Below are 24,780 nucleotides of genomic sequence, written 5' to 3'. Positions count from 1 at the left end.
TTTCTAGAGTAAGCATTTGTGCAAGTGCACGCTCCAGGATTCCACCCACAGGAATAATTGTATTTACAGAGACATCCACACTGCTTCATATGTTTTACCAGTGCAAGCTGGAGTTGCTCACAGCGTAACAACCAATTGACTGTAACAAGATGACTGTTCAGATGAATCTTTCTGCAGGTATTACATATAATTAGTTCCATCTTTTCAGCAGAAGATCATTCTGCTCAGGTTCTAGGCCTCCATGTTGAAAAAAAAACCAAAACCAAACATAATCCAAAAGACACACTTAACAGAATACCAAGCCTCTTGAAGTCCTCGCCCATCCTGTATAAGCTGCAAGATTAAGAACTGAATCCTGCACACATGAAGTACATGACCATGGGCCCAGAAAGACTGGAAGCCATATAATTTCCAATATGGAATTGTTCCAAGCGCACCTCCATTCCATTCAAGGCTTCTGAAAGTCTCAGGTCAGCACTGCACTTTACAAAGCAGCATGACAGAAGCAAATCTTTCAGAGGGAGAAAAAAAAGTACGACTTAAGCTACAACAATGATCTCAGTTTGGTAACAGCAACAAAGAATGAGCTATGGTGAAAAACAGGGCAAGGGTAACCAAGCACTTCTCAAGTTACACATTGGCACCACCTCTCACATTCCTCATTAAGACAACACAATTGAAATGAAAAGGAAAAACAAATCAAGCAATTGCTTTACTCAACTTCTCCACAGAAACTGATAAACCTCCTCCCAGAGTGAAGTACCTTCTGAAGAGAAAATAAACAGAGGTGACAGAAACAGCTTATTTCAACAACAACAAAAAAAATAGTATTACGTCATTAATGTTTCCACAGCTAAGATACACTGCCTCTGTCACCTCCTTTGCTTTTCCAGAAGGTGCGTTTGCTTTATCCTGGGAAATATCATATGCTCAACCCTCATCTCATTTCTTGAGTAGGTTTTAAGAAAAACTTATGACACTTGGCAACATATTCCCATCACCAGAGGTTTCTCCCTAATTTGGGTAGAGTACCATTCCCTTTATTTTTTTCCTCCAAAACAAAAAAATGAATTCTTTCAAAAGGATAACACATCTTTTCAAAAAGATCCTTTTCAGGAACCACCACTCACATTTGCAACAACCCGCTTAAACAGATGTGTCAAACCCTGCCTGACTGCAGGTGTTTGGTATCCTACCAGCAGGTGGTTGGCGGAGCAGAGCCAAAGTAAATCTATCACAGCGTGAGATTCCCAGAAAAAAATCCCCACTTCAGTACTGCACCCTGCAGTACTGTATCTGCTTTACCATATCATCTATCCTTAACATATAAAGTATCTTAACCAATAACAAGTATTATTCATGATGAAGGGCAGCAATAGCATCACATTATTAAAGTCTCTGGCACTTGCTCTGTTCATCTTGGTCACCCTGCTGTCCAATATACTGCTCTCTTGAATAAAAAGCAAAAGCATTTAAGAATTATCTTTATTTAGAGTACTAATTAGCTAAAGAAGATTCTATTTGTCCTTATAATCTTCACTAATCACATACACTCTGCATCACAGAATTCAATATAATTTACATCTTGGAACATCTACCCATACAACTAAACCTCTGTAGATCAGCATAAGCAAACACTCCATGCTTCTTGAATGACAACAAAGGTACCAGATGGTTGTCTATTTGCTAAGAACTTGTTCCTATAAAGTCTGGCGAAGGCTTGTCTTCATAAGGTTCAATATTGGACTAGATGATCTTTTGAGGTCCCTTCCAATCTCTAACATACTGTGATACTGTAATATGTTTTCCACATTTCAAAACTGTAAGATTACAGAAGAAAAAGCTATTCTGTTTCCCCTTTTCCTTGTCTACAAGAAGAACAAAAATCTTTATTAGACTTTCATTGCTGGACACTCAATACTCCAGCATGGAAGTACTGCCTAAAGATCAACGAACAAATGACAGACATTATGGAAGTGCTTAAGTGATTAAAGCAACTTCCTACTGCTTTAAATAAGCCTTGTGCTCTCACATGGCTTTACACAGATTTACTCACCGTTACATTAGAGCCACTACCTAAGACAGTTCTTGGCTCTTTCCCACCCTTGCACGGCACACTCCCATGCAGAGGCATTACCTCATGTAAAAGGAGGATAGCCACAGCAGGCCTTCTTGGAACAACCACTTAAGCTTTCTCCATGCACAAAGGGTTGCACTGGTTCCAGTGCTCAACCATCCAGAGTTATCCAGCTGCAGCTGCAGCTCCAGAGATTTACGCAAGCACGTACTTCCACAAATCCTTTCAGAGTTTCTAATCATCAAGTATGAGCCCAGACATTTACTTACTCATCAGGGCTATGTCCAATCTCAAGAAGAAACACACAGAATTCGGATAATTCAAAACATGAATTTAAAAAAAAAAAATAATAAAGTTCTCAGAATCCAAACCTATTACAAAATAATTAACCAGCACTAATGAGGCCAGAGCAACTATTACCAGTCTAACCAAAAGCAAAAAACATTTCCAAAGCACACAAACCTTTACAGGACAAGACGAGGACTTCCACTTCTGTACCTAAGGCCTACCTGTCAGTGACACTGAATCATAGGAGCCTGCAGCAACTGCCTTCACCTTCACATCTTCCAGACCTAAAGAAAAATTGGTGTCAAAATCTGTACAGCAGGTATCATTTTATGCGTAGACATGCATACAAGTATAACAGGATGACAACGTCTTTTATAAAAGCCTCTGCTTTTTAGCCATAGACATTGCAAGACTCTCTAACATTTTCCCTCATAGATTATGATCTCATATGCTCAGTCTATCCTTCAAATACTTCACTGTATGTTTAGAACACCAAGCTGCTTTATTATAAAAGGATGCTGTATATCACTCAAATTATATTTCTGCTCTATCCACCTTTGCAAAGGAGTAAGATTCCTGGATTACCTGTTACTTCACAAGGTTCCTTTGCTGTCAAGAACAGGGGGAGGGTTTTCCCTTGGTGTGCACGCTTTGCCCGAGATGCCATGCCAGTTCCCCACTGAAGCACCAAACCACTCTCTTTCCAGAATAAACACAGATAGAAGAGATTAAAACACACCAATAACTAACAAAAGCACTTAAATCACTAATTAGCTTTAAAGGTACATTCACTAAATTTTTACTCATTCAAATTGCACTTTAAAAGACCGTTATGCCAAAAACCATAAAGACAACCCTGGTGATGTCGTCAAGCAACAAATAGTTCTAGTCTCATTATACCAGTACTCTACTCTCCTGAGACCAAGAGAACACTAAGCAACCTGTCTCAGCCCTGAGGCTTGTATTAGGGACATTACTGAGGACTCAGTAACAGAAATCCCATAGCTGTAGTGCCTCAGGAATTTACTAGTATAAGCTCACTGCACTTTCTCTGCCCTTTCCTTTCTTCATGCTTATTTGTTTGGGCAGTCCAGCACACTGAGAGCATGAAGTCACTTTTCTCCTCAGGAAAATCTGACCTAGCTCTGAATCAAGATGCTCGCTGAGTGCAGAGCTCAGGGAAGCTTAATTCCCTTAATTCATACAAGCACCAGACATCCCACTCTTCCTCCAAGCATCTCTTTTAATCTCCACCTAGATTCCACTACCTGGAACCCATACTGAAGTTCATACAGAACTACAACCAAATAAAAGAGTGCATATAGTTTGTCACTCCACAAGTTTAACACAACCATGCAAATTGGAAGGGTTTGATTTCTACAGTTATCCCATAAACAAACTCAATGTCTCCAAGAACAGCAGGAGAAATATTCAGAAGTCATGACTGTCACAAGTATACACACAGCAGTGGGAGAATCAGAGGACCAAATTTCTCAAGGTGTGAGAGTGAAATTAACCAAGTAAATCCTCTCCCTCCCCCCACAATACAAGTTTCACTTTCACTGTTGCCATTTTTCCAGGTGTCAGTTTCAAATACACCATTAAAAAGGACACATTTCATTTGCAGTTCCATTTTGAGACAACTTATACAAACCAAATCCATTATTTTGCATATCATAACAAATTCAAAATCCTCAGAAGATATTTTGATGGACCAGAAATATTTTCAGGAAGTTTTCCACCCATCAGAAAATTAACTTGTTAATAAACCATTACTCTGAGGTACTGAAGAGCAGCTCTTCCCCACCAATTTCCACAAAGATGATTCTAGGATGTTTATTATTCATGTTAATTTGTGCCAAAATCTTAGTATAAGACTTTCAGGAGTATTTTTGTTCTAATAGTTTAAGAGAAGCTAAAATAAATTTCATCTTCTTTCCCTCCCTCTCCTCCTCCAAGCCATTAAAACACCATTTCATTTGTTAATAAAATTATATTAAAACTATGACGTATTTACCTGTAGCAACAAGGGCATGTCTCAGTCCTGCAGCAACATCCACCACTTTCTCTTTGAGAGACTACTCAAAGAAAAATACAAGAAAAAAAAAGTATTTTAGTTGCTTTTTGCATTTAGTGCCTCTTGTCACAATGCATATCAACATTTTGTATCAAACGGAAGTACATTTTGGCCAACAAAAAGTAGCAGGAACATCTTCCAATAAATAAATAAATAAGTCAAGCAAAGCAACTGTATGTACAGCTTTGTGGCAATAAATAAAAAGCCACAGTCAATACCTTCACATAAAAGCAGGAACCTTGGCAATATAAGTATGTTTATTTCTTAATTTTAACTCAGTGTTCCTCAAGAATTACACCAAAACATCCACAGCAAATACTGGTCACAAGTGTCTACAGATACCACCACAGATACCCAGGAAAAACATGAGTCAGAGTCCAGTCTTCAGAATTTACAACTGAAGGTACTGAAAAATGGAGAAATTAGCATCTACTTTGCCCATCCTATAGTCCTTGGAAGCTGATATTGTTTGGTAAATAATGGAAGTCAGCTAAGAAGCAAGTCAATGTACTTGTCAATTCCTTTATATGTAAACTACACATAATTTTAATCTCAAAAGTGATAAAATTAATGTTTATTCTCTTAAATCTAGTTTTTCTGCAGCTACATACACATTATTATTATTTTGGGGTGACCAAGCTTATTTTTAATTTAACTGCTTTTTATAGCCAAGGAATAATACTACGGTCTTCATTTTGGGGGAAGAAACTCTGACAGTTATAAATGCACTCAATAAACCCAACACATACTTAAAGAAGAGAACTGCTGCACAAGAAGCACAAAAGCAATAGATAAAAGAATTGGTGTAGCTAACTCTGCTGGACTCCACGGTACAAGCTGGGTTTTTTTCAGGGTGGATTACCGTTTTGTTTTGAACTATTGAGCACAAACCTCCAACAAGGTACAGTGAAGGTACATACCCTTTAAGTAGCAAAACATACCTAGTATCTTACAAACTTGAGACAAAACTTAAGTTAGAGAAAATCTGCACAGTTTCACTACGTTTAGTATCACTTTACATCACCTGAGCATCAGATTAATTCTGCAGATGTTATCAAAACACATTACAAAATGTTAGAATCCCTAGTGAAAAAGACAACTTTATTAGAAGTAGGTAACTTCATACAATAAGAAAAGCCATTTCTGGCAATAAGAAAAGGTCACTTCTGGATCAGTGATCACCTTTGGTCCTTTTCTTAAATTTACTGTAACAGATAGGCTTTATAAAAAATAGTTGAAGTCTAGCTTAAAGCCCACTGAGATCAGATGGCCTTTGTAAGTTGCTGGAAGCAATATAAAGTACAGAGCTCTGAAGCACAATTCCTTTCAAATCTTTACCTCAATCTTTTGTGGAATCAAGCAGGGACCTGAAATCTGAGGAACTCCCAACTGTCCAAAAGAGTTAGACCCACAGGACAAAACTAGACCAGATCCTGCAAAATAAAGTGTTAGAGCCAAATCAGTAAAGCCAAGAGCAAAAGCTAAGCACTCCAACATTATAACAAGCAAAATATCTCAGCCAAGTAACTCAGAAAAAGGACTTAACATGTCACATTCCAAAGCCCCATAGGCTTCTGGTCTTACACACCATGTTCAGAAAAAGTCTGAAGTTCACTGGGATACAAGGAACATGGAGTAGCTCTGTTTGCAAGGCAAAACATGTGAGTGCCAGTGTGTCACACAAGCAACAGCAATGTGGAACTTTCAGTGTGTTCTCTACATGAAGATGTTTCTTCAGCTCTTAGAAAGTCAGATTTACCTACTAACATGATTGTGAAATCCCAGCCACAGGCAACTTGCTTTACACAAAATCCAGTCAGGGCAGTGCACAAAGTAAAATGTAGTACATCTTCTCTGTGATTCAGTCCCAACTGCCCATCTTTGTTATGGCCGCATACAAAGAGTTCTCCCTCACCTGGAAATAAAAATATATAAATAAATAAGTTAAATTCATGTTCCACTGCACAAACTAAAATGACAAGTGTACATACACAATATCCTGTCATAAATAATGCCAGTGATTATGTGGCATTTTAGGCACTGCAATCAAGCAAAAAGAAACAGTTACTTCTGATGCATCAGAACCATCTCTGAATAAGTATGACTATGAAGAGTTGGGTTTGTCATGGGAAACAATCCGTACGGTAAGACAGACACCTCTCACTATGATGCATGATGTGCTTTTTTTATCACATTCACGTCTGTCAGTATCCTTTCTTTCCCACACTTAGCTATGGCATACAGCAGAAAGTTTCCAAGACCAGATGCTATCTTCTGCTCCTTACCTTACAACTTCTCAAGACTTAATAACATCCCACTTGACTCCTCTCTCCCACCCCCCATCCTCAACACAAAAAAAATGGCTGCTTTGTATGAAAAGCTGTTATATGAAAGAGCTTAAGAAACAGTCCTCACATAGCCATAAAATGACCACACAAGACAAGCAAAATGGGAATTTTCCCAAACATTGAGCTAATTGGCATAGGAGGAACCTGTTTTGCAGCTAAGAATGATACTTGCTCAGAAACAATCCTCAGATAGGTGAAAGCACCAAACCAACAGGGAAAGAGACAAAAACGTGTTTGGAAGTCACACACTGTGCAAGTGCAATGTTTTTACCAGTGATAACTGCAGAATGTCCCCCTCCTCCAGTAACACTTTTAATATCTTGACATTTCCAGGAAACATCTCTCAGTGCCTGAGGTACCAGCACATCCTCTTTATGACCAAGACCAAGTTGTCCATAGCTGTTCGCACCCTTCAAAAGCACACAGAAGAGCAACATATTTTTTTAAGTTAACAAAAAAGGTACACATCTGCTCCTAAGAGCAAACGAGGGGTACGCCACCGGGTAACCTACCAGTATCTGCTCCTGAAAATCCCCCAAAATGGAAACCTTCTTTCTTACTGCTGTCATACAGGATGTCCAGAACTACAGCCCAGGACCATCCCAATTTTGCTGCCATTAAGGCTGTCCCTCCAACCCCAGAATTTTAAGAAACACACTGGAATATGTCCCGGTAAGCTTTCAGCTGCAGAGGATCAGTTACTAAGGATGAAAGCCTCATTACCAGGATGATTACCACCTGTTTAATGTTACTGATTCCCACTCATCACTAAAATCTTATTCATGCCAATGCTTTCTGGCAATCCACCTCCAAAAAATTAGGAAGATATGCTACCTTGTTCTGGAGCCTAAATAAGTAAAGCAGAAACACCTACCCCTCAGAAACTAAGTCTTTCAAGTGGTCAAAATGAAAATACACCAATTATAAAAGATTTATAAGTACAAAATTATAACCACTAAACAAATCATAGAGAGCCACCACAGACAACCTGGTACGGTGTTCTGGAAATTCTTAGCCAAATTAAGCTCTGCAAAGTGTCCAGCAGTTTTAGCAGCAACCTTCATTCACAAAGGTGGATTCAGTAACCTTCCTAGCCCACACACTACAGTAACAGCAAAACTCAACACCGACATTGCTCCCAGCTGGTGATTCCCAAGGGATGCAGCACCTGGTGTATCTTGAAGAGACACATTTAGCAATAAATGTTTTGTACCCACAGAAACAATGATCTCTTTGACAAAAACATGAGGCTGCTCTCCTCAGCCCGCAGTTAACAGGTGGATGTCAAGATCTGAGCTCAACAGGCAGATCAAGTTGTTCTCTCAGAGTCGCTAACGGTGGTAGACTGTTTTAGAGCATGTTACTACTTAACAGACATAATTCTTTTCACAAGGCACGTCATAAGCTCTCATTTCAGCCTATAACTCACAATGAATGTTCAAGTCTTCAAAAGCAAGCAAGCTGAGATAAGGAGCAGAAAGAAAACAGGTGCCTGAGAAACTGAGAGACACACATGCCTATCCTAATGCCAGCATACCGATCTCCATTCACCCTTCCAAGACTGACGGGTTACTACCAAACATGATTACCGCAGAGCCAAACGCTGTTGAAGCCAAACGCGCGTCCACCCGTCCCTTACACCTCAGCGGCGGCAGCAGGTCGCGAACACCGCCCCGGCCCCAGCGCACAGCCCGAAGCACGTCCCAGCCCCGGCCGAACAAGCCGCGGGGCTCCCAACCCTCAGCTGCCGCGGGAAGCGAGGCGAGGACGAGCCACCACAACTTTACTGTTTTCGGGGAGGGGGGACCTTGGCCCTCCCGTGCCCAGGCAAGCGAGGCGAGAGCGGGGCAACAGCAGCGCGCACGGCCCCGACGCCGCAGCAGCCCAAGGGAGGGAGGGCGAGCGAGCGAGCAAGCAGCAGGCCTCCAGTGCCGCTACCTCGGGGCCGGGAGGCAGAACGTGCCGAGCGCCCACTTACCCACGTATAAAGCCAGGACTCCATGAGACCGCCGGCTCCCAGCCCTTCCCGCCGCGCAGCAGGCCGGGCAGGAAGAGGCTGGGCTGGGGCGGGCTCCGATGGGGCCCCGCCTCACATAGAGCCGCTGCGTGCTGGGGGCGTGTGTGGAGCTGGGTTGTTGGACAGCTGCTCCTGTCGAAGTGGCTACCTGGGGCGGGGGGTTCTCAGAGCCCTCGGGAACGTTTAGAGCAGGCTGTGGCGAGCAGCTGCCGTCTTGATGGCCTCCCCGGCCGCCAGCTCGCTGTACCCCTCTGGTACGCGCCAGCTCTGGCTGCTGCCCGCACGAAGAACTCCCCAAAGCCCAAGCGCCTGGACCTGCCGGCGCTGACAGAGCCCGACGGGTGGCTGGGTGTACCCGCCGGAGCCGGAAAACGCTTCCTCAGCGCTCACCCGTTTGAGCAGGGGAAAAAAGACTAAAGCTTTAAAAAATGAGAGGAAAACAAATTAATCCTCAACCAAATCTGTACCTTTCTGAATGGAGTTAAGGCACATGTGTGGAATTTGTGAACCACAGTATAAAACATACAAACCCTTGGTCAGAAGTGCTTTGTGTTTATTGCTACAGTGCTGAAGGGGGGGTTGCGTATAATAATTAACAAGTCATTTATTTCATCGACATTTACAGTCCGCACCCTAGTTTAAAATGCTTACATTATTACCGCTCTATATTGCTAGATGGTTTGGATGGGTGAAGCCAAACACAGGTGTTGTTATTATTGCAGAAATGCATCTTCTCTGTATTACTTAAAGCAGTTTACTTTTTTTTGCTACACAAGTGCAAATAAAGATACAGTAACTTTCTCCAAAACATTCAAAATTAGGCACTAATTTATCAAGTATAAGGTTTTCTACTTAAAATGTACACTGTTCAAAGATTTGAAGTAACACAGATCTATGTGTATTTCAACAACAACACAATCCCAATGTTTTTTAAAATGCAGCTGAATATAAACTGTTACCACAGAAGCAGACAAAACAGATCCTCCTACTACTCACGTGCAAGATGGTTTCTTTAGAAAGACAAAGCTCCTATAAACTATTTTAAAGTGTAATGTAAGCCATGAATGCTGTAGACCATATTTCTACATCTTGTTCTTTTTAAAAGAGTTAAATGTGTTAACAGACACAGGGGGAAAAAAGTAACCTAGACTTGATTTAAACAGTGAATATACTTGGACCAGTGATTGATTATGGAGTAGATGTGGCCTAGAAAGCATACAAAACTCAAACTGATTTCCAAGCACAGAGGTTCATGAAAGTCCTTTCAAGTTCTCAAAATCCTGGACTAGCACTTACAGCATATTCAAGATTTCAGCCCATTTTCCCAGCAACCTTCAGAGCTGCAAATTCTGGATTTCCTCATCCACCTATGAAGAATCAGTGCTTAGCTTGCTATTTAATACGCCCTTCACATCACAGGCCTTCCATTCAAAGGTATTATATCCTGTACACATACTTATTTCATCAGCAGGGTCAGCAGAAACAGCAGCTGGCACAGCTTTGTGCAGTTGTTCACAGCTTTGTACACCTGAAACAGTGGGGCCCTAAAAACTGGGAAGTTTGCTACTATGGGATACAGGCAATTCAGAAAGACACTGCTTCCCACCCCTTGTAAACTGCTCTGTGGAATTAGATATACTTTCTACTACAAAGTACTACAAGGTAGATTGTTACTACATTCATAGCCACACAATGCCTGTGAAATTCTTGGGCTTTTAAAATCCCTGGGAAATGCTTGGGCTTTTCAGTTATCATTTGCTTGATAGGGAATGAAGGTGTTCTGGTGTAAAGAAGAAATGGAACACATCTGACTCTGCAGGTCAATGAAGTGACTAAGCAATCAAGAAGATACTTATTCCTACAAAAGGCAGACTAGGCTATGAACTCCAGCCGTCATTTTAAACTTTGGTGTTATTTTAGAATCACTGAAATTATTTTTAATACTAAATTGTGATTTGGAAATGTTTTGTGCTAAGTTGGTACCTGATGGCTATATTTTTTGCTAAATTAATTCAATCAAAAAAAAGGCAAATTATATTTCTGTAATGAAAGATCTTACCTCAGGTGCAATATCAACGACAGCAATAAAAATCCTGGCTCTCTGAGCCAATAGTAAATATCCCAAAATAAGCAGGCTTAGGATTTCGTGCAACAGCTCTGTACCTCTGCCTTACACTAGAAGCATCTGCAATTCTTTGGGGGCAAGAATAATCCCTCTAAAAGCAAGATTCGACCCCTCAATTTTATTATGGTGAACCTCTAGCTGTTTGTGTTCTGATGTCTGTATCGTAATCATTCAAGTTTTAAACTTAGTATCACAGACTTAGAAGCACGATTACTATAGCTTCTATGCTACAAAGCCAGCAATGCTATAGAATTAATATCATAGTACTAGAGTCAGAAACTGACATTTCTCTGTGGCAGATTATTCCATTATTGCCTCATAAGCCACTTTCTGCAGCATCTGATCCTAGCGTTGACCACAGACCACACTTTTTTTCCAGTCTAGCAATTTATCTGCACCCCACCAGCTTCTCAAAGGCAACTCCAGGCCTTTTTTATCCAAGGGGGAGGGAGGAATACATTCTGTAAGGGACTCTACACAGAGAAACAAGGTAAAGTTATTATCCTTATGGGCCATTCACTCTTCCATTTGTAAATGAGAGAGTTCTGCAGACAACACATTACATGCCTAAAAATAAAACTATAGGGAAAATAAAGAGTGCAGCACCACACTGCTGACAGGAACGTTAAACTTCCAGCTGCTTGCCCATCTTGCTAAGGGCATCACTGACAATGTCCAGCTCATGTCGTAGCTCATTCACCACACTGGCAATGCTTTTGGTGTCTTTCAGGATCTGCACACTTTGAGTATACGGATTGTACTTCACACCAAATGGACGCTTGATGGTTTTTGCAAACTCCCTATTCAAGTAAAAAAAGACAGGGAGTTATAAACAAAACACAAATGCATCCTCTGTATGCACTCAGGATCAGTAATCACTTTTCTAAACTATTTACTTTCTTATAAATAGTTGTTACATAGCTCATCATCTTTCCCACCCAGTACATGGAAGACCAAGCAAATGCTAATCTCAGCTTTCCAACCCCATTAAAGTTAATCATAAAACTGTGATAAGAATAAAAGGGGTTGGTGCTCCTACTGAGAAATGCACAAAATCAAAACCTGCTTTTATAAACAGGGAAAAAAAGAATAATTCAGTACCTCATCTTTTCCTTTGCTTCTTCAAAACTTTCAGAAACAAAGTAAACCTCCTGGAAAGTTGTTATGAGGCATTCTTGCTTGCAGGTGACCTTTGGATCAAAAGGCTTGACTTTGGCACCACCAGAGAGTGAGTGCTGGTATCATGTGTAACCATGTGTCAGAGGAACATCACCACCCAAAGAATCCACGAGGAAGATGACATGAAGTACAGTGAACAGAAAAAGATTGAGACCATATTTAGTGCATCACATCTGAAACTTTTTCTCTGTAGATGAACAGTGATTAAAGCGTAAAAAATTAGTATCTCTGAAGGTCCATATTCTGCCAATCTGGGTCAAAAAAGAGATTCCTCAGATACAAGGCTCATCTGTAAACAACAGCAATATTTTTAGAAACTGTTTAAAACAGGAGAGCTTTATTCTGAAAATAGTTACTTGGAAACTTATGTTAAGAAATACCAATCATCTAGTGCTTCCTGCAAAAGACATGGGAGCTGCTCAGCAGAAATCCAAAAGCAGACTGTCCAATAAGTATTGCCACAGAATTTTCTTAATGTCTAGTAGGTATCTAGGAGTTTACAAAAGAATGATTTTTGGAATTATACTTCATAAAAAAACAGAGAAAACAGTGACAATAATAATCAAACAAAAAGATAAGTAAGCAGTAGATATTCTTACCCTGAGTTCACTAATCGAAGAAAGCAAGCCAGCCCCATAAACTCGTAGCTGTCCCTCTTGCTTGCACAAGCCAAACTCTACAGTGAAGAAGTAGCACTGAAACAGAGAAGGGAGTAAAACAATTCAGCTTTCAACAGAGATGCTGTGGTGAACTAGACTGGGGCACTTCTATTTATAGGTAGTATCAAACAGTTGCAAATATCAGACAGTCATCACTCAGATATCCTTCTCACATATTCTCAGAGGGAAGTCAGAAGATAGAAAGTTGAAGAACCATTGGACTGCATGTTTCTCATAAGAAAGATTGATATTAGAGGTCACCCTGGTCAGCTAGAAGCTGTTAATATCAGTATGAACACTGAGGTGTAAATCTGTTTTGAGAAATATGGTCATGACATGGCAGCTTCAGCTTAAAAGAAACGCTGGATAAAAAGGATCTCTGAGTAAGTGAAAACATCAGCCCACTACAGTTTCTTTCTCATTTGCTCAGTGGCCTATAAAGAAGCTTAGTCTGCCTGGATTTCTGCAGGTATATGAGGAACAACACTATTTTCATAGATGGTTTAGTTCTGCTCCCAGTGAAGGTAGGAGAAATTTTACCAGTAGCAACAACAGGTGAGGGGAAAAAATAAAATTAAAAAAAAAAAAAAAGAAAAAAAGGGCAAACTTTATATATATATATATAAAGCATCAATTATTTTTCATCTAAATAAGGAAATAAGATTAATTTACATTATTTCAATTTCTTGACTGAGAAGTATCTAATGCTAGCACACACCACATTCAGTGAAAACACCATCATTTCCATTCATTCTACATATTAAAGAAATAAATTACTTTCAAAATCATTGAATCATGTTCCTAGCAGTAAGAAGATTTTGTTTGGAAGAAACTGACCATAGAATTTCAACCTATAAGAAGTGATCTACCATCAGAAGTTGCACACTTAATGGACAGCCAAGTAAATAAAAATACCAGTCATAGCAATCTTAAAATTTTTGTAGTTTTGTTTTTCCTGGCATGGAAAATTGTTACATGCTCTAAAAGCCAAGGACCAGTGAAACCCATAGTTCTAGTAGCTGGTGAGGCTAACACTGACATGAAACTCCAAACATATTTGATGGAGTGAGATCAGACTAGTAAAGCACAAAGCTTTTAATGGGATCACAGGGCACTCAAATACTCACTGTTGCCAGTTTTTGAACAGCCTCGTCTGATGCCCCGAGTGATGCAAGACCAATTTCCTGGGAGAACTGAGCAAAACTGGGTTCAGCCAAAAGAGGGACATGACCTAGGAGCTCATGGCAGGTATCACTGGAAAAAGAAACAAAGAAGACGTCTCATGACCTGTCTTTGTGTCTCTGTGAAAAAGCAGCACCACTGAACGGATACAATGTCTTGCATTAAACTATTTAATATCCAAAGACAGAAAAGCATCAATCACATTTAGCTGAAAGCAGCAGAGCTGGTGTCCTGGTTTCAGCTGCAACAGAATTCATTTTCTTCATAGTAGCTGGTACAGTGCTGTGCTTTGGCTTTAGTCTGACAATAACACTGATTAACACACCAGTGTTTTAATTGTTGCTAAAGTAGCACTTACCCTAAGTCAAGGACTTCTCAGTTTTTCATGTTCTGCCAGTCAAGCTGGGAGGGCAGCCAGGACAGCTGACCCAAACTAGCCAAAAGGATATTCCATACCACAACATATCATGCCCAGTATATGAACTGGGGAACCTGGCAGGAAGGGGCTGATCTCTGTTTAGGGATGGGCTGGGCATCAGTCAGCAGATGATGAGCAATTGTATTTTGTGTCACCTTTTTTGAGTTTTACTCCTCTCTCTCTTTATTTCCTATTATTATTGGTGTTGTTATTATTATTACATTTTACTTCAATTATTAAACTGTTCCTACCTCAACCCACAGGTTTTTACCTTTTTTCCAGTTCTCTTCCCCGTCTCACTGGGAGAGAGTGAGTGAGCAAGCAGCTACATGGTACTTACTTGCCAGCAGGTCAAACTAACTCTTCATAATCTATACATAAACTTGAATTTTCAAATGAAGCCGTCTAAAATTAAGACCTGAGCTCCACATTTATAAGGAGTGTATATTTAACTCTGCGCACAATTACATCAGCAAGAGCTCTCCAATAACATGCTGTACTTCTGAAAATCCTGTACTTATGAAGGTGGCACTTGAGCATGCTAAAACTTCATTACATTCAGTGTGAAGGCTGAGTCTTCAGCACCTTAAAAATAAGTTTTCTTGCTGGTGCTTCTTGAATGGCTTTTAAGTAGCTTGGCTCTGGGCAGCAAGATTCAAAACTGTCTCTCAAATTCTCCCCCAGGATTAAATGACTCACGGTTCTGGTGTATAGAGAGGGTCCGAGCTGTGTCTAACATATTGAGTGCAGTGAAAAACTCTGAAAGCTAATCCTGCCAAGAAGTCTCTGGGCGACAGATATCCAGCAACAGGGCGGATGGTGAAACCTGTGCGCTCTGAAAAGGAACAGAGAAATTGCACATTAGTGTTGAATTGCAGTGTTTTCACCTTTCCTGCTACAACTGAGGTGAAAGCTACACCACTTCCTTGGCTCAAGAGCATCTGGGAAAATTAGGCACAATTGGAAAAATTTGGCCTAAGCTTGGGAACAACCAACATTTAGTAAAAACATCCCTACCTCTGTGTCAGTGGATTTCCTACAGTTTCATACCTAGAGCAAACACAGTACAGCTGGGTGTCTCTTTAGCCAACCATAACAGCCTCTTCAGAGGTAGCATTGCCCCTCAAATGTCACCATTTGTATATATTCAAGATGCAATACATTAAAACACAGGTGGCCAAAAGGCTTCTTAAAGGACCAGAATGAATACAAACAAAAGAGACCAAGGGTGTTTTATTGTGCCCACGAAATAGCTGCATGATTTGCAATGGACTTTAGCCCTTTTTTGTGTAAGAAAATTAGTGTGTTACCCTTCAGGAAGCGGGACACGTCTTCCAGCTGGGGGATATTGTCTTCCCTGTACCCACAGTATTTGGTGAGCAAGGGTAAGTTTTTAAGGTACTCTCTGCAGGCATGAGTTGGGTAAAGCTTGTTAAGCTCTCGGTACACAGTCCCCCAGGTCTTGATCTCCTCTTCAGTGAATTCAATCTTGGGAATTGTGTCACCGCTACAAGGAGAAGAAGAAGAAATTATATTCCTTGCTAAATGGCTAATGACTGTTTACCTACTACTAACATCTACACAGCTGCAACACGTGGTCAAGGCACATTAGACACTGTCAAATACACAGTGAGATCTGGTCTATGCCCTCTAAAGCTTTTAGTCTGCTTGCTTTCTTTCCCACCTAAACCAACTGACTGGAATCTTTACATTGACCTCAATGGAGCCTGAAAACTTTGGTTCCATAAATAGTTTTTTCAGTGTTTAATCTTAAGACTAACCTTTAAGATACCTGCATAGCCTTTACAGCTTCAGAAGCTGAGAACACATCCTTTTCTCTGTTGGACTTCTCTGGGTGCAGTTACTTTCCATTACCTTTTTGATTTGTTTTAGAAAGAGAATTCCCTAAATTATTAACACATTGCTTGGAAGCAGCTACAACTACACATTATGTAAAAGCCACACTATGCAGAGGAGATAAGCGTTTGTCTGAACATATTAATTGTACTCCATCTTTCCTATTTAGCTCATGGGATCTTGACTAACGTGGATTAGAGCAAGGGTGTGACCTAAAGCTCACTGAAAGCCACGGGAGTGTTACCCTGACCTTCCACTGCCAGCCAGGTAACCAGTATGGCAAATGCTTGCCCAAGCGAATTTCTGTTAACAATATATTGACAGTAACCAGCTCTGTGCTGTGGTAACCAGTTGCATTAATACGCAGTGCAGTAGAGCTCAAGATACACACCATTTCTAGGTGTTTTCCAACTGAGCAACTTGGCATCTTAATTCAAGAAGGCAACAGCAACTTGAAAATCATGTTTAGAAAGAATTTATAGCACAGGGCTATGAAAAATCTTACTGCTTTAAGAACTCCCTCCCCCAAGCAGCATCTCTAAAGACAGAAGTTTTTTAAGTTTCTTTTTTTTTCCACAGAAAACTTCTTATCTGCGCATCACATACACTAGTTTGAACAAGGAAAGAAAATTAAAGTATTAATGTTTTCCAGGGAGTTTACACTCAGTGGTCAATGGGCTATAAACTGGGGTTTGCTTCCCCTCTCTCTCTTTTCAAAGAGCAATCTGCCCTAGTCAAGCCAGTACATCCTGGCACAGACAGCTGTGTGTCATGCCTTGTCCACCCTCTTCCTTTGTTGCACCCATTTCCAGAGAAGTGGGGAGGGACCACAGAATCCAAATGTTCCACACTGCAGGAAGCCCTCATTGGCACTGCTGGCCATCTGAGTATCAGCACTGCTGCAGATGCCACAACGGTCAAGCAGCTGTGGCTCCAGACTGATCAGGCCTGGGGAGCTGTAAGATGGCCTACATCTACCTTTTAATCTTGTCTTACATCTAACTTCGTTTCACCCCCTTGACTCCAATTCCCAAGACAAGCATGTTTCAGTGAGATCTGAGCACAGGAAAGGTGAGCTCTTGACAGTCCACTCTACTATTATCTCAAGGCACCCAGAAGGCTTATTGTGGAAGAAGTCAAGCTTACTGTTTGTAGTGCATAGCGAGGTCTGCAAAATACTTTCGCCTCTTACGATAGACATTGTCTTTGAAACCCTGGAGAAAAACGAAGTTAAATGAGTTTCCAAGCTGTAGTAAATAAATTAATTTAAAACAAGACACTTGAAAATTCATCAGTTGAGAAATATGAAAGTAAAATGTGTAAGAGGACAGGGCAGGAACCTCATAGCTGTAGCCTGAAATGTTTAGTAACCCTGAACTAAGCAAATACTCCAGCTCAAATTAGGAATTATACACAACTATATATTCAGTAGACAATAATTCATTTTAGTCACATCACTATTTATATAAACTATGTTACTTGCTTGCTAATTCTAAATTACAGAACAAAGTTCCCATTTGCACTGCCCAAGTCCCAGTTTGTTTGCTCCAATTATTGTGAGAAAGTAAGAGAAGGAACCAAGCCTGCCTCACAACAGCTTTTTAAATTTATTTATTTATTATTTGCGACCACTCTGGGCCCAGACTTGGAAGCCCTCCAGTCCTTGAACATGTGAGCTTGCAGAAAGGCAAGGGAGATGAATTCAGTGACGGCCTACGGAAAAAAACATGAAACCCCCAAGAGAAGGTTCTCAGACCCACAGAGGTGCCGTTGAGAGGAAGGAGAGGGAGAAGGAAAAGCTGCTATTTTGTAAGTAAGCTCTACAAAGTACATTTTTGCTATGGATTGGTTTTAGGGAAGAAAAAAATACTCACTGGATGGTCAGCATCCAAATCGGAACCATACATCAGCACTCGGTTTGCACACTTATCCAAATCTGAGATCTTCTTCGGAAACCAGGGAACATTCTCCATGTCTAGAGAGTGCATGTAATCCACAAAGTTATTAATAACGCCAAGCATAATGCGGGAGGAAATGCTACTTTCAAGTATGGCTATGGTGGTTACAGGCTAAATCTATAAATTAAAAGCACATGAATAAGACAAGGGAGTCTACTGCCTATCTGGCACCAGCCTACAGCTCACACTTCCTCCTCTGTCACTGCCAGAGTCTGCCTACAGAGCACACGCAGCTCCAAAGTGTCCAGGGAAAGGAAACAGTTAATACGGGTTTTCTGTGGCCCTTAACTGTTATTACTGTTAGAGTAGCATCTAGAGGCTTCTACTGAGACAAGGCCTCCTTGTGCCCACTGCTGTGAATCTTCTAGGGTACAAAGTGTGCAAAGAAACAGAAAAGTGATTTGCCTGTGGTCCCTGAACAGAGTGGGAGCAACTTGAGTCCTCCCATTCTGCTTGACTGACCAGGGGAAATAAACACTGCTTGCGGTGATGTACCTCAGAAGCATTCGGCTTTGCTAAGGGGTCTGGGGGGGAAGAGGAAGAGCAGGAGCCCCTGCAGCCTTAGAGAGATACTTCATTACAGTTTTGCTACTGACTACTTTTATTTTTTAAGCCTAAGAGTTTTTAGCCAAGCTCTAGGCAGAGCAGTTAATACGCTGATTTTCCTGCCCCGTGCTCTTCGGTTTTCTTAGAAAGGACAGAGAGAATGTTTAGATTGAAATTACTTAGTGCTGAAGTAAGCCATTTTTACCCAAGAACGCCAGTTTTCACTTTTCCCTACCTACCAGCCTTTGCCAAGCACAATGGCTGACAAATACATGGGACTGACTTCCAGCTGCCGTGAACTTTAGGCATGTCTTTAACTAGAAGCAGAGGCAAAGATGTGAAGCATCCCGAAGTTAAAAGGCACCTCTTCCACACTAATGTGAGTAACTGATTATGATGAAAAGTGATTAAAAAAAAAAAAAAAAAAACCAAAACCAACAACAAAAACCTAGAGCTAAACGAGGAAATTGCAGAATCCATTTCCCACTCTCACCAGTGTCTGAACTGCACTGGGATCTGCCAGTATTATACCTCTGTGATCATGGTGTATAGTCCCTACATGCAGGCATGTGCGGGTGCAGGAACTTCTAGTGATGCCAGTTGTGCTGTACTGTGAAGAGACAGAAGAACAGCTAACAATTTGCACCCAGGTGTCACCTAGGAATACACCCTGGAACAGCTTGTATTCCTAAGCGACACCTGCCAATGCAACCCTGCCCATGTCAACTAACCTATACTCATTCACAACACAGAAGCATAAACCTGGTACCTACGGATTGAAAACACTACACAAATGCAGCCATGGACACCACAAAAAGATTTCCACCTAACACCCCGAGAAGTGCATTTTCATCAGAACCGCCTTTTGTACTTACCATCTTCCTGGACATTGAAGTGCTCTGTTGGGTTCATAGAGACAACATTGACGTGGGATTTCAGGAGCTGGAAGATCTCATTCAGTTGTTCGCTGTTACTGTCACAGTCCACAAAGATCTCAAACTCAGAATTTCGTCTCTTGGACTTCCGTGACTCAATGTGTACCAGATTGACATGCTGCTCCTGTTTTGCAAGAAGCAGTGTTTTCTAACAAACTAAAAATAACTGTCTGAAAATTAAAACTTGGGCTTTTTTCAAAATAATATTCTACTGCTCTAGACTACTCGCCACCTTTGTGAAGCTATTTTAGTTAATTGGATCTCTTGGTAGCAGTTTGCTTATTGGAGCGGGGCTAGTTTGATTTTTAAAAGCCTTTCTTACAGAAGAAAGTGACAGAGAACCTGTATTCTTTCAATTTCGCTTATATTCAGGAAGCACAGAAAGACACAGTCAGGAAGTTTAAATTCATGGACCTTTTTCTTTCATTGCTCCCATAGGAAGCTGATTAGCAACTGGGTCTGGGGAAATTCACCAAAATGCCAATCAAGTCACCATATAATTATCGCACAAGCAAGCAATGGACTTAAAGGCAGTAGTTTTCAGGGTGTAAATTACTTTTATTTGAAAAATTATTTAATCATATGTCTTGTATCAGGAATACAGAGAAAACCTGAGGCTAAGACATGCAGGGCCAGATGACAGAATACGGTGCCACTGTACATATTCCTTGTACCTACCTGCCCAGAAGTCAAAGGGGTGCAGTTGTGCTACTGCAGCTCCTCTGTCACCCTCAGTCTGGCTAGGCGGGGTGACATGGGCACTGGCCGCATCCCAGCACAGGTCAGCACCCCAAGCATCTACCTGCCATCAGCGGGAGCTTCAGACCTGCCTTTTATACGCAGTAGAACCAATGAGTGCCAATGCTCTTTTCATGAGGGGAAAAGACAAAACTGTCTTTAGTCAGTGCAGACAATATATTTTGTGAAGGATTTTAGCCAATCAGCATCTAATTTCCAAGGCATAAATTTGCCTTCATGGGTGATTTTGGGTACATAGTGGGAGGCAGGGTAGGAATCGCATACTTAATAAATGGATTTAATTAATTCTCATGTGTTCCAAAACTATCCTTGAAATTTAAAAATACAGAGCAGCTGATACCTACCTGAAAGAGTTTTAATGCTTTCACAAGACCTCCAACTTCATTCTTCAAGGAAAAAATGATGGCTGTTCTTCCTCTTTCAGATGCATGGTCTTCATTCTCTTTATTATCTTCAATCATCACGTAATTTGATTTATTTAACTAAATGCAAACAAACAAAAAGATTTTCCTGAATGGCTAGTAGTGCAAAAAGTGTAAAGTTTTACATTTCAGTTTGCCTTGGGATAATATTGTGCTCTGACTGATCAACCACAAAAGGAAAGGTTCCCATTAAATCGTTACACAGTAGCACTAGACACACAGGTACTATGTGAGAACTTATGTTGAAATACTGAGATTTCTTCAGTTGAATGATTTTATAGACATCTTTAGGATTTTATAGACATCTCTGCCTCTAGGAGGCAGAAAATGTTTTCAAAGCATAGCTTATGACTAGCATTGGTACTGGGAGGAAGCTGTAAGATAGCAGAAATAAGAAGTTGAACAAAATACTTGTTAGCAAATTCAGTGAAAATTAGTAAAGCGAAAAATCCAAAACCCGCTGAATATAGACAGGAAAAGCTGGATCAGGATTTAGTGGATCACAACTGAAAGTCATTGCCTTTCTCCCACTGTGTAACTGTAAAGCACCGTTTTACAGAGAAAGGAAACAAAACCTAAGGAGTTACACTGTTGTGCTGACCAGAATCTGTTGGCTATAAAGATCAGCCACAAGTGAGCTATTCCATCTGTCAGGGCCCCTAATTCACACACCAAACTCTTATAAATCACCCAAATCACACACTAAAATTTTCAGGCATCCAACACTATAGGACCTTGTGGTTTTGTCCCTTACTAGTGATCACAGTCCTGACTGTGCGGAAACCAGTGGATATCACAGATCATATTCTTAGCTACTTGTAGCCAGGCCACACATAGAAGTAATATTGAACCAATTAAGAATGTGAAAAATGCAAAGTAAAATAAAAATACAAAGCTTAGAAGCAGAGGCTGTATCTCGTAAGTAAGTATTCAAATCTTGCAAAAAGAAACAAAAAAGGTGAAGTTTCTGAAGGAGTCAGTAAGAAAAAGAACAATGAAGGTACATTATTGCTATTTGGAATTATTTTTTGGTTTGACACAGCTTTTCAGGATATGATTATCTGGTGACATTTTCAGAAAATGGAAAGAGCAAGAATCAAAATGCAATCAAAATACAGCAGTTACACTGATTCCCTTCTATAGTCTCTCCAAATTTAACCTCTTTAAAATGAACAATGCTGAACAACTATTTTTATCTATAATAGATAAGTTTAAAAACAAAAACCAGATTTTACCAAAATGTTCCCATAAGAAGGTAATCTGCCCAACAAAACAATTAAATTGAATTCAGTTTAAGTCAAGTGAATTACAAGGCAGATATTTGATGTTGCTCTAAGAAAGGTTTCAAGCAGGTTACTGGATGTGACCTCTTGGAGTGCCAAGGTGGTATCCTATGGCAGAGGTCTTGCTCCAAGCCTACTGGTGGAGGCTTTCTGACTGGGTCCCCACGTAGAATGAGCTGTCACTATATAATGAGCCTGGATGACTGTGTCAGTCCATCACACTGTTTCTGATCCAGCAAAGCCACTGATCTCTATCAGATTGACTCCACACATCAAATTCTCTGCTGAAAGTATGCAATAGACCCAATCCAGCTTCTGCTGAACAGCCTGCAGGTCTCACAGCTCAGTGAGTGTCAGATCACGATCACAAGAGCCAGGAACTGGCACTGAGAAAGGATGCTCCAAACAGAAAAGAAAAAGCTATTAACTCCACAATTACCTATAGGATATTGGTTGTTTTTTCAAGTGCAGAGATTGCCATTTGTATGAGCCAAATCCCATTAAGATGTTACTGCTGTAGAAGCAGCTGGATGCAAAGAAGCCTCCATTAGAAATGGAGCCTGTTGATAGCCTGTTTGGCTATTTCATATATATACAGCTTATACGCAGCATATTGGCTTGATTCCCCATTCAGGATCACTGACTTAGGACAAGATCAGCTTATGAGATTTGGCATAGTTGCCATGCAATGTCATATGGTGCAGAGCCAGGACAAACTACATGCACCGCAGACTAATGTCCTTTCTTTGTATTTTGCTAGTTCAACTAACACCATGTTTAGGATCAGGTGACAGCTTTTATGAATATGTTTAAGAGAACAATAAAGAAAATAAAACTCAATGGGTTCTTCTTACATTAAGTTCTAAAAATGATCGCTAACTTAGGAATTTGAAAAAGAGAAATTCAGATGCCTACAACACCAAATGCACACCACTTGAATCTTTGACCCTACACCAACAATAAGCTTGTGCTTCCAATTAAAAAGTAAACTGAAAACAAGTCTGCATTAACATAGCAACCATTGTGGTGCAAGACAAGGGAAAACAGTAATACAAAACCAATTCCTCTCCTCAACAGCTGCACCTTCACTGTCATTTTATTCTGTATCTGTAACTCAGCTCTAATCAATTCTGACACTCTTCTTTTGCACGGTAACACATTTGAGCTTTTTGGAGGGTGAAGGGGGAATTAATATTGCATTGATGCTTGTTATTAACGATGCAATTAATTAACTGTTTTGTCATCAACCTGGCTCAAGTCTTAATGAAAGTACACAAACACAGGGATACTCTAGAGCCCTTATTTAGATACATACCTAGGTGTTCTCTGGTTAAAGATTGCTCCTTTCAGAGCCCATAGCAATTAACTTCCCTTTCTCCTCCTCCCCAGATATTTGAGGGTATTTTTGATATTTAAATATCAAATATGCTCAAATTATTTTATTATCAAAAATATTTCATCATATTTTGTGCTTTAATTCTTTATATTAATGGATAGCCAAGACCTAAAGTTATCTAAACAGACTTGTTTTAGGGAAATTATGTTACAGCTATAAATTGAAGACCAAAAAATATTTTTAAAAATGTATTTGATACAGATTGCCATTAACTGTACTTGATAAAAAGTCTCAACAGGCATTTTATATCCCCCTCCCTAAGTAGCTGCTTACTTTCTCACTGTCCTTCTGACACACTTCTTAGTAGGGAAGGATGAAGACATGATCTCGAGTAACAACGTCTAGATGTCATATTACAGGGAAATTTTTCAACCATACCAAAGGTCCTCCTTAGATTTAGTTCTCAGACACCAAACCTAAAGCTATGCTGAAGAGTTTATTTGGCTTCCAAAGATCCAAGGGGTATGGCTAAACAATCTCTTGTGAAACTTCAGTGCATCGGTGTTTTTGTTTTCACAAGGGCTTTTGCTGACTTTCTGAACTGCACAGTATCGGTAACTGCACCCAACATATAAGATCTAATTTCATCTGATTTTTGTCTGATGTACTACATATATTCCCCCTGTAACATGAAATAATCCCATAGTGGATTTTTCTGGGCTGTATCACACTGTCTCCTAAACAATGATGCACCAGAAGTTACTTTTGTTCTACCTTAATTTCATCTACTTGCATTTGAATTCTACCACTTTCTTTTCCCCGATCTGTCCAGAAACGGCAGCATCATCAGCCCCATCCCAACCGCCGCGGCACTGAGCACTCCAGCGATGCCAGAGGAGCAGCATCTCACGGCAATTATCAGTTCACCGGGGTCAGAGGTCTCCCCTTACCCTCCAAACTCACCTGGCCGGCGGCCTCCCGCGGGCACGGCGCCGCCTCCAGAGAGCCGCGGCGGCGAGGAGCAGAGTGCATGGCCGGGACGGCACCAGGACCGGCACGGCAGGAAACGGCTCCGGCACCTGCTTTATGGAGGGGGCGAGGGCCGCCCCTAACAGCCCTCCGCGGGGCGGGGGGGGAGGCAGCGGGCGGGGGAATAGCTGCCCTGCCCGACCCGGCCTTCCGAGTAACCCCCGCTGAAAGGGTTTGTTCAAGCACTGTTCACAGAAAAGGGATGCTTGGATGCAACCACCCACCAGCTCTGCATCCCCCCAAAACCCCGCACAGAGGTGCTTTCCCTCTTGAGTTACCCCTCCT

General features: G+C 40.8%; 2 protein-coding genes across 2 annotated transcripts in view; both read right to left on the bottom strand.

Annotated features, from left to right (window-relative positions):
• The window catches only part of SERGEF (secretion regulating guanine nucleotide exchange factor), a 152,371-nt gene extending 143,478 nt beyond the window's left edge, over positions 1-8,893 (bottom strand). Inside the window, 7 exon segments of the mRNA XM_061380261.1 lie at positions 2,587-2,649; positions 2,951-3,064; positions 4,383-4,443; positions 5,781-5,875; positions 6,202-6,357; positions 7,062-7,200; positions 8,769-8,893. Of these exon segments, the coding sequence (XP_061236245.1) occupies positions 2,587-2,649; positions 2,951-3,064; positions 4,383-4,443; positions 5,781-5,875; positions 6,202-6,357; positions 7,062-7,200; positions 8,769-8,792 (652 nt within the window). The 5' untranslated portion in view covers positions 8,793-8,893.
• Positions 8,894-9,343: 450 nt separating this feature from the next.
• Positions 9,344-24,503, bottom strand: TPH1 (tryptophan hydroxylase 1). The gene is made up of 11 exons (XM_061342540.1): positions 24,430-24,503; positions 20,770-20,907; positions 19,607-19,790; positions 18,102-18,202; positions 17,374-17,441; positions 15,681-15,877; positions 15,070-15,205; positions 13,898-14,024; positions 12,711-12,806; positions 12,034-12,167; positions 9,344-11,732 (listed from the first exon to the last, which is right to left on the bottom strand). The coding sequence occupies exons 1-11, from the start codon at positions 24,496-24,498 to the stop codon at positions 11,558-11,560; spliced, it is 1,425 nt and encodes a 474-aa protein (XP_061198524.1). The 5' UTR covers positions 24,499-24,503; the 3' UTR covers positions 9,344-11,557.
• Positions 24,504-24,780: the final 277 nt, after the last annotated feature.

Source organism: Neopsephotus bourkii, unplaced genomic scaffold (assembly GCF_033783945.1).
Source record: "Neopsephotus bourkii isolate Nb327-2 ecotype Australia unplaced genomic scaffold, CSIRO-AGI_Nbou_v1 NB_1792, whole genome shotgun sequence".
Classification (NCBI taxonomy): Eukaryota; Metazoa; Chordata; class Aves; order Psittaciformes; family Psittacidae; genus Neopsephotus; species Neopsephotus bourkii.
This window is presented reverse-complemented; position numbering and strand designations above follow the sequence as displayed.

What these genes read in the sequence shown, in the direction of transcription:
- TPH1 (XM_061342540.1), bottom strand. Translation starts at nt 24,498, where the DNA reads ATGCACTCTGCTCCTCGCCGCCGCGGCTCTCTGGAGGCGGCGCCGTGC. An exon ending in CCTCTCTATACACCAGAACC is followed by an intron (nt 14,025 to 15,069) that starts GTGAGTCATTTA and finishes TTCTTTTTCCAG; the next exon opens with TGATACCTGCCATGAGCTCC. An exon ending in CTGTTCAAAAACTGGCAACA is followed by an intron (nt 12,807 to 13,897) that starts GTGAGTATTTGA and finishes TCTCTGTTTCAG; the next exon opens with TGCTACTTCTTCACTGTAGA.